The 13,037-nt window shown below is 41.9% G+C and overlaps 1 protein-coding gene across 2 annotated transcripts; it reads right to left on the bottom strand.

The window, feature by feature from the left end:
* Positions 1-720: 720 nt before the first annotated feature.
* Positions 721-4,439, bottom strand: LOC147441233 (luminal-binding protein). Of its 2 annotated transcripts, XM_086482909.1 has the most exons (8): positions 4,217-4,438; positions 3,630-3,897; positions 3,297-3,511; positions 2,967-3,209; positions 2,401-2,880; positions 2,162-2,316; positions 1,994-2,076; positions 721-1,486 (listed from the first exon to the last, which is right to left on the bottom strand). In XM_086482909.1, exons 1-8 carry the CDS (start codon positions 4,266-4,268, stop codon positions 991-993), a joined length of 1,992 nt encoding a protein of 663 aa, XP_086339035.1. In that variant the 5' UTR covers positions 4,269-4,438; the 3' UTR covers positions 721-990. The 2 variants fall into 2 exon arrangements, with proteins under 2 accessions (XP_086339035.1, XP_086339036.1); XM_086482910.1 differs by lacking the exon at positions 3,630-3,897 and having other exon boundaries at positions 4,217-4,439.
* Positions 4,440-13,037: the final 8,598 nt, after the last annotated feature.

Raw genomic sequence — 13,037 nt, forward strand, 5'->3', positions numbered from 1 at the left:
GATCATGATGCTAAGTGATTCGCAACTTATGTGGAGGGAGGTGGGTCGGTGGGTGGGTGTAGGAAGCTCCAATCTACAAGTCAGGTCAAGAGTGTCGCTGGAAAGGCCTCCATTGAGGGAGAAGGGGAATGTGAAGCAACTTGCCTCATCATAGCAATCATTAAAAGTTGAAGCCAATGCTAATAAGACCCAACCTGTTGAGAAAATGTCTCGGTTGGAAATGGGACATAATCTCAATAAAAATTGGGCATTTTAGTGGTAATCGCAATAAGCCTTTGGCATGAATCCGTAAGGACTCCTTTATGCTAGTTAAAATACACCTACACTCAATTTGTATGCACTGGTCATCAACACGTTTAATGTACATGTGTAAGCAAATGCACATTTACTTAAGATTCACTTAGACAATGCTACGGGTAATTCTGGCATTGCCTGTCAGCATTTGCACAAAAATCTCCGAAAGATGTTTGTGTCATACAGGGCAATCTGTGCAAAACAAGAGAAACAATCACATCATTATCACATTGCCACATGCAGGAAAGTCCCTTGCAAGGCAGCTTTGAAAATTAAAGATGCAAGTTCTATACTGAGGCAATTCACAAGAGACTACAACAATGAGCCTCAATGCTCATCCTGCGTAGTTTTTGTCCAAGTTCTACACAACATCCTCGTTCAGTCACATGCTAACACCAAATGAATGTACTTCCCACACAAACCACATTTGAGTTCAAATAATTGTTTCATTAATTAATTCTCAAAATTCAACTTTACAAACAGAATCTATATTCAAAATTGCAGTATTTCTCCAACACAACCGCTCTTGGCTGTTGATCAAAAAGCACCCTCAGTTTCCTACACTCACCGGCAGGTTTATGAACCTGCTGAAAATGAAGTATGACCAAAATATTGGCCTGCCCCCATTCCCTTGGGGAGAAAACAGACCTCCTGGAGCATATCTCCCTTCACACCCACCCATATGGACAAACCTTTCTACAACTCCTCGTGCAAATCATCATCGTCCTCACTGTCAGAAGAGGGACCACCACCTGATTGCTGGTACACCTTAGAGACAATAGGGCTGCAAACAGCTTCCACTTCTTTCAACTTCTCATCGTAGTCCTCTTTCTCTGCACTTTGGTTCTCATCCAGCCAATCCAAGGCATCCTTAAGTGCAGCGTCAATCTTCTCCTTGTCATCCTTCTCAATCTTGTCCGCCAACTTGTCCTTGTCATTGATTGTATTTTTCATGTTGTAGACATACGTTTCTAGACTGTTACGGGCATCAACTCTTTCCCTCACCTTCTTGTCCTCATCGGCAAATTCCTCAGCTTCTTGGACCATTCTCTCAATTTCATCTTGGCTCAATCTGCCCTTGTCATTGGTGATGGTAATCTTTTCAGACTTGCCTGTACCCTTATCCTCGGCCTTCACATTCAAGATACCATTGGCATCAACTTCAAAAGTGACTTCAATTTGAGGGACACCCCTGTAAAGCAAAAAATCACAACAAGATGAGCCAGAGTAACCATGACACCCACCCGAAAACAAAATGAACTTCAGAGAGAAACCAGCAAAAGGTCAGGCAAAACTAAGCATAAGAAGCAAAGATGCAAAACAAATTATTTCCGACTGCTTTTCCAAAACCACACACAAACACACACAACCCAAATACATCTATCCAACTTCTGTTACAGGAGCTCTCTACATAAAGCTCACACACCACTAAAACTGATCCAAACACAGCTAGCTAAGAACCAAAACACTTTGCAGAGAGCATGGATATCTAAAACCCTAGAGCTACTTGTGTTATGTGTGAAGTGCTCAACCTAAACTATAAAGACTGCACAAAACGAAACCCATCACCCGTCATTAATCAATCTAGATGTAAGTCTGAAACATGCGTTTCATACACATGAAACCCAAGACCCAAAAGAGGTATAACCTAGGTCAATTTTACAGTACACGCAAACACTAAAGGAACAGCAGGTAATACCTTGGGGCTGGAGGAATTCCAGACAGGTCAAATTTACCCAATTCTCTGCAATCCTTGGTCATACTCCTTTCACCCTCAAACACCTGCAAGCAAATCAGACAGACAAGTATAATAAGCCAAAGGCTCTGCATAGATCAGAGACCTGACCGCAAAAAGCTGGTAAGTCACCTGAATAGAGACAGTGGTTTGTTGATCTTGGTAGGTAGTAAAGACTTGAGACTTCTTCGTGGGGATAACTGTGTTCCTCGGGATCAATTTAGTCATGACCCCACCCACAGTTTCAATCCCAAGAGTCAAGGGAGTTACGTCCAAAAGTAGAATTTCTGCATTAAACCAATAGCAAAAAGTTAGCAATTAACTCCAGAATGCACATTTTCATTAAAAAACTGCCAGCTTGCAGGCTGTACCTTTGGTCTCATCACCTCCCTCTCCACTAAGAATGCCACCTTGAACTGCAGCACCAAAAGCAACAGCCTCATCTGGGTTCACACCCTTATTAGGCTCTTTCCCATCAAAGTAGTCTTTAAGCAGCTGCTGAACTTTGGGAATTCTAGTGCTACCCCCGACCAAGACAATTTCATCAATTTGGGACTTCTGCAGACCAGCATCATCCATGGCTTTCTTCACAGGGCCCATGGTCTTCTTAAAGAGATCATTATTCAACTCCTCAAATCTAGCCCTTGTGAGTGGCTCAGAGAAGTCAACACCATCAAACATACTTTCAATCTCCACTCTCACTTGGTGCTGGTTACTCAGTGCTCTCTTTGCCCTTTCAGCCTCCCTTCTAAGCTTACCAAGTGCGCGGTTGTCCTTGCTTATATCCTTGTTGTACTTCTTCTTAATGAGCTTGATGAAATACTCCATGACTCTTTGATCAAAATCCTCACCTGGAAACGAAACACAGTATTTCATTGTCTGACCAGACATAGGTAGAGCAGCAATGAAAATTTCAAAGAGCAAGAAACCCCATTACCTCCTAGATGAGTGTCACCATTGGTAGCCAGGACTTCAAACACGCCATTGTCAATAGTAAGAATGCTAACATCGAAGGTTCCACCTCCCAAATCGAACACGAGGATGTTTTTCTCTCCTCCTTTCTTGTCCAAACCATAGGCAATGGCAGCTGCAGTAGGCTCATTAATGATGCGAGCAACATTAAGACCTGCAATAATACCTGCATCCTTTGTAGCTTGCCTTTGCGCATCATTGAAATACGCTGCCAGAACAGAAGGGAATTAGTTACATGGCATCTAAAGGCAACCAGAGCAGAGAACCTCAAATGCAAGCAAAGGGGGAATCTAACCTGGTACAGTTACAACTGCATCTTTGATCTTCTTGCCAAGGAAAGCCTCAGCCGTCTCCTTCATTTTGGTCAGTACCATCGCACTGATTTCCTCAGGGCTAAAGACCTTGATCTCCCCGTCCTTGATCCTGACTTGGATGTAAGGTTTCCCATCCTTGTTAATGATCTTGTATGGAAGAAGTTTCAGATCTTTCTGTACTTCTTTATCATCAAATCTGCAAACGTTGAGAGGCTCATTAGAAAAGCGCAAGAGGAACTCAAAAACGTGAAAACCATGATATAGAAACCGAAACTTGTTAACCGTTAAGATCTATAAAAATCTCTGGCACTTACTTCCGTCCAATCAACCTCTTCACATCAAAGATGGTCCTTTCAGGATTGGCGGCAGCTTGATTCTTTGCTGCCTCTCCAATCAACCTCTCACTGTCAGTGAAGGCCACCCAGGAGGGCGTTATACGACTTCCTTGGTCATTAGCGATAATTTCCACGTGACCGTTTTTGTACACACCGACACAAGAATATGTTGTCCCTAAATCAATACCGATAACAGTACCCAGCTTCGGGGCCTCTTCTGCAGCCACAAAGGAAGCTAGAAGCAACCCTGCAGAGGTAAACACGATCATTCTGGATATGTAGACATCTGGCGTTTGTTAAACATCACACAAGCACCCTAAACATCCGGCATTCACTAGATCTGGCTGCCACAAAGGCAAATGCAGCGGGATTTACCAGGAGTAGCTATGACGTACTAAATATGTGTAGCAAACACAGACAGAACTTTAAACACCTACAATCCTAGCTCACGCACAAAACCACGGGCGGCAGGTTACAAAATCAGACAATGGCGAGCTCGACACAAGAACGCAGCAAACAAGATGCCCAACAACGAGGCAAAGTTGCGGGAAGTGGGAGACACAAACCTGCGACGAACAAGGCGAAAACGCATCCACTGAAGAACCGCCGAAGGTCCATTGAGGCACGTCCGTTCTCTCAATGCAGAAAAGGAAAATGTAGACTGGGCGTTTACGAAGAGTTCAGGCGAGCGTTCTGTAAACGCAGGGGGGGCTAGTCCGAGGACGATCGCGTAGAGAGAAACCCTAGAGATGGCGAGATGAGAGCCAAGACACAGACTAGCCACGATCATAAATGGTGAATATGGAACTCGGAAGGCTCATTTATGTATCCCCTACAGTCGCTTTACCGACGTGCTAACAGCCACGTGGCGTGCATTTTTCGCCACGACTCGTATGATCACCCAATCAGCTTCGAGTTTACACGTTTCCCTACACCTCCCACCAATCGAATGCCTGGCTTTTGTTGGAGCTTCCTTCAGCCGTCAGATCCTCCACGTCATTGTGGATCTCAACCGTTTGTTATAGCTAGCGAAAGTTCTTGCTGAATTCTTCGCGAACCATCCAATATTGTAACTCAGAGATATGTCCCACGGGACTCTTTTTCTCTCTTGTTGGCATTGCCTGAAGGGAGTGATTTAGGTGTAGACCTATAAAATGTTGTACAAATTTTTTAGGCTTTTTGATGCTATTATTAAGGTGCTACTTTTCAGCATTCCTTTTGAGCCATGCTTGTAATAAAAATAGCGCTTGCGTAAAAAAAGCTTTGCATTGCAATAGCAGCAGCGCAAAGAGACTCGAGCAAGAAAGAGCGCAAGGTATGTTGTTACAGCTCTCTCTCTCTCTCTCTCTCTCTCTCTCTCTCTCTCTCTCTCTCAGGTAGTGTCATCATTGGCAAGTTAGTGACTGCCTTGTTAACCTCACTATACTCCCTAAGACATCACACAATACTCTTGTTAGCCTCACGATACTTCCTAAGGCATCACACAACTCTCATTGAACCCTCAAGGCTCAACCTTACGTACATTACCAACTAAGCTATCTCTAGTTGATAGGCTTCTAAAGCATGTTATAGTCGATGGTTGCAAAATTACAACCCATGGTTACGCTCCTGAGTTTGTTACGTTCCCAGGTTGCAAATGCAAGACCTGTGAGGTCATTGTGTCCCAAGGCTGCGCAATCACGTGTCTCTTTCAATAATCATCGATCTTGGGGGGAAAAAAGACAATAAGATTGAGCTTGTAGCAAATTATCTTTATCGGCAGTCCTAATAGATTTAGTGAGGAAATCTTCATGTTCTTAAGCTTCAAGGTACATCAAGTAATTATGTTGTGTGTATTAATGTTTACATTTCAAAATTTTGCACGTTTTTTTATTTTATACTTTATAGGTATAGGTATACTACATAAATCTCAACTTTTTTGAGCACCACTACTTAGCATAATCATTGAAACATCCCCACTTCCATATTGTTTATCCAACAGCTATACACATAAAGTGGTTCAGACATGCAAACAAATGTGGAAAATTGTGGGTTCTGAACTTGGATGGCACTTTGACCTGGATTAAAATTTTTCCTAGGTTAGGTACCAAATCTCGAGGTCCATCCAAGGTTCTTGTTTTTCTTATTCTCCCGCAAGACAGACTAAGAAAGAGAGCTTTTTTGTGCACGTGTTTAGAGCAAATAAAAGGGACAAATTTCACATTCAAAAATCTTGAATAACCTACAACTAACTCACAACATGTGGAAGCCACTAAAAGTGGATGTGAACCAAGTGGATAACACTTGATAGGGGAGATTGTTGGGAAAATAAGAGCACCCACCAACCGTGACGCTCATCTCTTAGGGCATGCTAAATGGTAGCCACTAAAAATCATATATGGTAGCCTACCACTCCTTTTAGAAAGTAGGCCAGGCATGCACAAGACACAAGCTTATGAAACGGTGTAAAGAATCTTTTGTTACTAAAAGAGAGCTTTTTTTTAACACGTCGAGTCTCTCTCCCTCTCTCTCTCCTTGTCTTCTCCTATTGGTCATGGGCTTCCCCATCTCCCCTTTTGGGTGTTTCCAATAGAGGACTCTTGATAATAGCGTGTGCTTTCAACTCCAGATACGTACATGCACTTGTAACAACCTTGGATTGTGTTTCCCATTAAATGTTGACTCAAACCTAAATCCCAAATTTTGACTAGAACAAAACTCTGGTGAGTATTCGTAAGGTAGGGTTTGTGTTTCCTTTACATCCAACCAACACCTCATTTTTTGTCTGAGTTACCACTTTCATGGTTGTACACATTGTTGTTCTCATAGAGCACGTCACAAAACCTCTATAATAAGACCTTTCTAGTAATCAATAATCACCATAGATAGCAACTATGAGAGGTACACCATGTGAGCTTGCATGCACCAAATTGTATAAACAATCAAAGCATATGTGTCAAACAGTATATGCATATGCATCCACAAACCAATGTGGAAGTAACCTGCAACTCATTGAGGATGTGTGTGTGTGTGTGTGTGTGAGAGAGAGAGAGAGAGAGAGGTGCATGCAGAACTTTGACTAGACCAACACAATCACATGAGTGAGCACACATAAATCAGATTCATTTTTGGGAATTCCCATGTCGAAGTACTTTCTTTCATAAAGTCATCCAGCTGAATAATGTTAGCCCATTAATATCCCTGAAATCTAAAGGAAAATTAGTGACTTTATTCCATCTGGGTAACCTGTACAAAGGAGTGGAGCGACTCCCCTCTTGCAATCCCATCTATACCAGATTCAACCCTGCTAATTGCTATTCTTGGGCCTGAGCACATGAATGTTAAGAACTAGTGCATGACAAATGCTAGAAGGTGTCATCTTCTTAAGGTTAATTTGAGAACGGTCGTTATTGTATGACCTAGAAGAGAGCCAAGCATTCGTGCAAGGCTATATATAGGGAGAGAGGGAATAAATAATGATTCGTGTGCGCCTTCTTTTTTGATTGCTTGCACACCCCCTAGAGAGAAGGCTTTTGAGGCCCAAGTGATGTACCCTCTTTTTAGCAAGAGTTATCAAGGACTTGCTATAAAGAGTCTTAAAGACACGATGAGCGAGAAAGAAGATGATGCCTAGTAGTAATAACGAAGCACTATTTGCATGGGAGGAAAGTTGGTAAGAGGAGGGAAGATCACCCTAGTGTTGCTTCCTACCACAAGTAACTTCAAAAAGAGTTGTCATGGTGCACATGAATGTTAAGAACTAAGGTGTCATCCTCTTGAGGTTAATATGAGAACAATCATTATTATATGACCTAGAAGATGTCATCCTATAGAGGTTAATATGAGAACAGTCATTATTGTATGACCTAGAAGAGGGCCAAGCGTTTGTGCAAGGCTATATATAGGGAGAAAGGGAATTAATAATGATTCATGTGCGCCTTCTTTTTCGATTGCTTGCACACCCCCTAGAGAGAAGAAGACTTTTGAGGCCCAAGTGTTGTACCCTCTTTTTATCAAGAGTTATCAAGGGCTTGCTATATAGAGTCTTAAAGACACGACGAGGAGCAAGAACGAAGATGATGCCTAGTAGTAATAACAAAGCACAATTTGCACGGGAGGAAAACTAACAAGAGGATGGAAGATCACCCTAATGTTGCCTCCTACCACAAGTAACTTCCAAAAAGAGTTTTCATGTGGAGTGAGGTTATTCGGCTAGCTAGCGCCTTAACGATATGTGTGCATGAGAACACAAACACACACACACACACAAGAAGATGATGAAAGAGATATCTGAACATATATCAATGATGTAAAGAGACCTCAAAGATCTATCTAATGACGAGTCTTGAACTCAAAATCTCGTACTCAAGGGAGAGAGGTATGTTGTGTGTGGAGGGAGCTTCCTCTGCATTGGTCTATTCGGCCTTTTAAATAGGAGCTTCACCCTTTTTTGCCTCAAAACAAGACAAGCTAGTTTTTGGTGCCTCCCTAAGGTAGTGTTATGCTTCGGTTAGGGTAGTAAAAAAAGCTTTGGTTAGATTTAAGAAGTTTTAAAAATTCAACTGCCACATGGCACCCTTTTCTTCGGTTCATTGGAGTTGCTTGTGCGTGCAACAATCAATTGGCTATAAAAGTAAAATTGAGTAGCTGCAAGTGCCCTAAGGCATTGCTTTGCTTTGTTTCAAGGGGGGGAAGTTGCAATTATCTTGCAAATGGCACGAAAATTTGTCTTGCACTATCAGTATGTTTACTACTATAAGTAGTCACTGCCAACGTTTCCCGGGAAAAAAACTCACACTTGTTAGGAGGCCATGCTGAGCTTTCTAGGACCTTCGTATAACCCACAAAAGTATGTCTTGCAATATCAGTATGCGTACTACCATAAGTAGTCAATCACCTTGCTCTCAACCTGTCAATGTTTCTTGGGGAAAAAACTCACATTTGTTAGGAGGCCATGATGAGCTTTCTAGGACCTTTGTATAAGCCATTGGCATTGCTAGTTGTACTATGCAGACGTAGCATGTAAAAACAACTTTTGGATGTGAAGAAGCTCGAGGAGAGCATCATTATGGCCTCATGATGAAGATTGAGGCCTTTACAATTATGACCGTGGAGACTCACTCTCTACCCTTTTTGTGGTCTCTGTATCACCAAACACACAAGAGGATCCAGAAACAATCAACATGCTAGGTTTACAAAGCATTCATAGTCAGAACACAAGAAGTTAGTTGTGAGTTTTGCATGATACTACAATTACTCAAATCTGCATGTGTAGTTTTGTGTTTCCTTATCTGTGATTGCAGGCTATTTGGTGGACAATTGTTTCACCGGCATACATAATGTTCACGCTAGTAAAAACACTTGCAATGTTACCCGACTTGCATGGGGATTGTCTCTTATTCTTTCTTTGCGCTTCTTTAAATGTTTTGATACCTTTCTGACTCTATGATGGGTGTATTTTTTTTGTATGTTGGAACTCTTTTCTACTTGGCACTCAGTGGTTCTTGAGTTCTACCATAAAGGAGGTGGGCAAGAGCTTATCAAGCACATTGACAAGCACTTACATGCTCTCAGTTTCGACATGAGAGTATATGTTTGGCTTGATTTTCCACAACTCAATGGTAGAATAAATACAAGAGAAGGAGTGATTTCATATAGTTACCAAAGAGTTCAACATGATATCAAAGCATCGACATGCATACGGGATAGTTGGGCTTGTAATGGTTAATTACTTTGTTGTTGTTTTATCTTATTAGTGGTTAATGTGAGTTTGATGACCGTGTAGATTGGACTTCTAGAAGTTGAAGAACTTGCAAGAGAGTTGAGATTTTATTTTTGGGCGTTCCATATTTTTTATAATTGGCTCAGTAAAACCGACATGACTCATTTTCTATAGGTCAAGTAGAGAATAAAGTGGAACTTAGTTCTTATGGTTCATACAACTTATTGTTAGAAAAAGGGGCTTTAATTTTTGGCACTTATTTTTTCAAATAATATATCACATACCCAAGTGTAGAGTGCGCCATGTCACTTTGGGGGCTAGATTTAGGCCAATAATCCTTCTCTTTTTAACTTATTTTGTGGAAATCTTGTTACCATCTCCACAGCTCCATTTCTTACACTTCTTACAGATTACTTATAGCTTATAACTACATCAAATTTTGTTTAATATGTAGAAAGGAAGTGTCACAATCTTGACTATGTGTGTGTTGAAAAGCGAGAGGTGATGAGTGGTGATGGGGATTTGCATGTAAGAAGACTTAGAGGAGGCTCCTGAGCTTCCCCTTTTGACAATGTATGTATATGAGCATGACCCACTGTGATTCCATATTTCTATATGTAGTTCCATACTTGAAAAGTACCTCTATAGAGAATTTACTCCTGAAGAAATTCCACATAAAACTGCATGTGTGTTGCGATGATGCATGCATGAATAAAGAGTGCTCCTTACAAATTGGAGCATTGATTAAAACATGATCATTAAGCTGCCTTGGTTGAGTGTTGCTATGGCTATTGGTGATAAGACTTCAAGATTCTGGCATACATTTTGGGTAGAGTACCGATCATCGACGAGAAGAAGCACTAAGTCCAATATTTGAATCAATAAATGTTGTTCCCTGATTCTCTGACCAGATTTTGCATAAAGCTTATGTTTGTTTTTGTAAATAGCAATCTTGTGGATAATATGCTTCCACAACAACTAGGAAGAGTGTTAATTTGTTAGATACCCTCAAAGATTCCCAGGGTCTCCTACCGCGAGCTCGTCCATCTCAATTATACGGAGGAAGGAATTGTTCATTGAGATTAGTGGCCCTCACACCCTTTTCGAGGTGAGTAGTGAAGCATTGCGACCAAGTGTAACTAGCAATCTTGTGGGTAGTAATGTGGATGACAAGATCCTACTTACAAGGAAGAAAAGCGTTGATTACAAGAAAGAAAATTACAAGATCAAAACATAATGCTACTTGCAAGACTAATTGCGTGTATATTCATTTGGAGGAAAACCTTTTTTTTTACACTTCCCTTGTTATATGGAATAGAAACGAGATATATACAAAGCTACCCATGCAAAGGGACCTTGCCATGGGGACTAAAAGACTACAAGACTACATCAATCTAGCTTTTACAAGGAGCTAACAACCCTTACAATCATGAACTTAAGATATTGATCTCTTCTTCTTTTTTATCAGACTAGTACTGTTAGTGGACCCAAAGGTATCAACAAGGTGGCTAAGGTGATCCATCTTTTGAACCTGATTATCTTTGGTTATGCTGTCATGAGTAAGGGGTTCATTGGTCATCTAGACGTGCCGTGCGAGGTCACTTCCAACGTACTCTTTTGCTCCTACTTTTCAAATAAGGATGACCAACATCCTCATCCCAGCCCTTTACTTCCTCCTCTAGCAGCCGTATATCCGTAACCATAGGTGGCTTGTCATCTCTAGAGACATGCCTCCATGTGGTTTTGACCATTGGTTTGTTGACTACTTCCACCTCAATGTAGTTTCCAACATAGTGGTCGATTCTGCGACATTTGCAATAGGCGTTGGGGAAAGAGGGGAACGCCAGTTCTTGTCGAAAGGCTCCAAAACATTCCATGTTGAGATCCACATTTTTGGGGATGGGTTTGCTCATGTTCTACAATATGCATATCTTGACGTCCAGACTAAGCCATTGCAGCCTTGGTATAACAACATACAACCCATCATGGAAGAAATGGGAGGAACGTGGTCATGAAGCTAGATAGGGAGGCTTTTAAGCGTAACCCACACATGGCAAAAATATATAAACTTCCTAAATTGAGAGCGTTTATGAATTGGCGTGTGCTTACTGCAGACCTTCGTAGTATCGACACGATTATCTATTGCCTACGAGTAAGTGTGTGCGTTCCTTGTGAGTAGAGTCACCACATAGTGTCGATTCGTGGTAGTCTCCCAATGTGGATTCCGAGGGCTTGCTTACTGCAATTCGGCTTGAACACAATAACCCCATGCAAAATCTCATCAGCCATGGTGCGTACGCCCAAAGAGGACAACTTCAAATCTTTCTTGTGGCCACTTGGATGATCATAGCTATCGTTGGTGTGTTTTTTATCGTCACTAGTAACAAACATAGAATCGTGTTTGGGCAAAGGGGTTGCATCCGAGTGCACAAATTGTGGCACATCTCTAAGTTGATGAAGATTTCCCCTCGTTGTTGTGATCAACATCTTGCCCCTTTAACAATCCCTCACCTTGGTCCATATCGGGAGGATACTCTGGGTATACCCCCTTAGCCCTACTATGGGTATAACCCCTTGGCCTTACTTTGTGAAAAATAAAATCAGTGCGCCCTTTAAAAATTATTGCACATATTCTTCCTAAAACGAGCGCCTTTATAAACTGGCATGTACTTATTGGACCTTGGCAAACGTGACGCGATTATTTGCTGTTTGTGTGAGTAAGTGCGTGTGTTCCTTGCGTAAAGTTACCACACAATGTGGATTCGTAGCAGTACACCAATGCGAATTATGAGGGCCTGCCTGCTATCATTTGACTGATCTTGTTGCCTCCAATACACTCCCATCCCTTTCCACTTGAGGCCTCTCTAAGCAAGCTTATGAACTACCCTGAGCTCCTATGAGCCCTCAATGCCAGCAATTTGTCAACTCTTGCAAACCCTCAATGCCCGCGATCTGTCACCCCCTGCAACCCTCAAGGCACACACCCTACCCGCATCTTGTTGCTAGCTACAATTTTATGAATGTTTGGAGAAAAACTTAAAGCATACCTTGTATACATGACAAAATTTCATGCACCTTTTCCACTCGCTTCCTTCATTTCCTTTTGTTTTTTTAAGGGCAACGCCATTATGCACATGCACTACTTGTTCAAGTCTCTCGGTCGAACTAGAAAGTAGAGGAGACGTCTTGGATACCTGATGTAGGCAAAAGTTAAATACCAAGGTCACGCGAGTCCCTCCCAATTGTCTATCTGCTGGACATTTTTGACCTCAAACCACCGACCGAGCCATCAAATGGTTGAGAGATTAGTACCTTGAAAATGATGAACACCCAGTCAATCATTGGCTCCAAAATTAGTGCAACCACCAACGTCACAATCCTGAAATAGTCTAAATGCTAATGTGTCGAGTACTGTAGCCCTGTTTGTGCCCCCCTCCCGACGACCGTTGACAATTGAGAAAGGACACTTGCTGTTTTTCCTCGCAATGTGTGCTCCCGGCCTCCGTCGATCGCCCAAAGGTACACTACCTAAGGGTCCTTTCCCTACCTTTCTGGTTTGGTCCTTCTCCATAAGAGTACACAATTTAGAATATATAGTCCAGTTGCAACGTTAAATTTGAGGCCGGCCGGTGTGAAAGCAGCCGACCTTAAGAGAAGTGAATATATATGGAGGGTGCTTCTTTTCT

The sequence above is a fragment of the Adiantum capillus-veneris genome, chromosome 15 (assembly GCF_014529385.1).
Source record: "Adiantum capillus-veneris isolate H3 chromosome 15, ASM1452938v2, whole genome shotgun sequence".
Classification (NCBI taxonomy): Eukaryota; Viridiplantae; Streptophyta; class Polypodiopsida; order Polypodiales; family Pteridaceae; genus Adiantum; species Adiantum capillus-veneris.

Bases quoted from the DNA above. Each gene is read 5' to 3' on its own strand.
- LOC147441233 (XM_086482909.1), bottom strand. From the start codon at position 4,268: ATGGACCTTCGGCGGTTCTTCAGTGGATGCGTTTTCGCCTTGTTCGTC. The intron at 2,077-2,161 runs GTGACTTACCAG...ATTTGCTTGCAG, and splicing joins AAACCACTGTCTCTATTCAG to GTGTTTGAGGGTGAAAGGAG. The intron at 1,487-1,993 runs GTATTACCTGCT...TTTGCTTTACAG, and splicing joins GGAATTCCTCCAGCCCCAAG to GGGTGTCCCTCAAATTGAAG.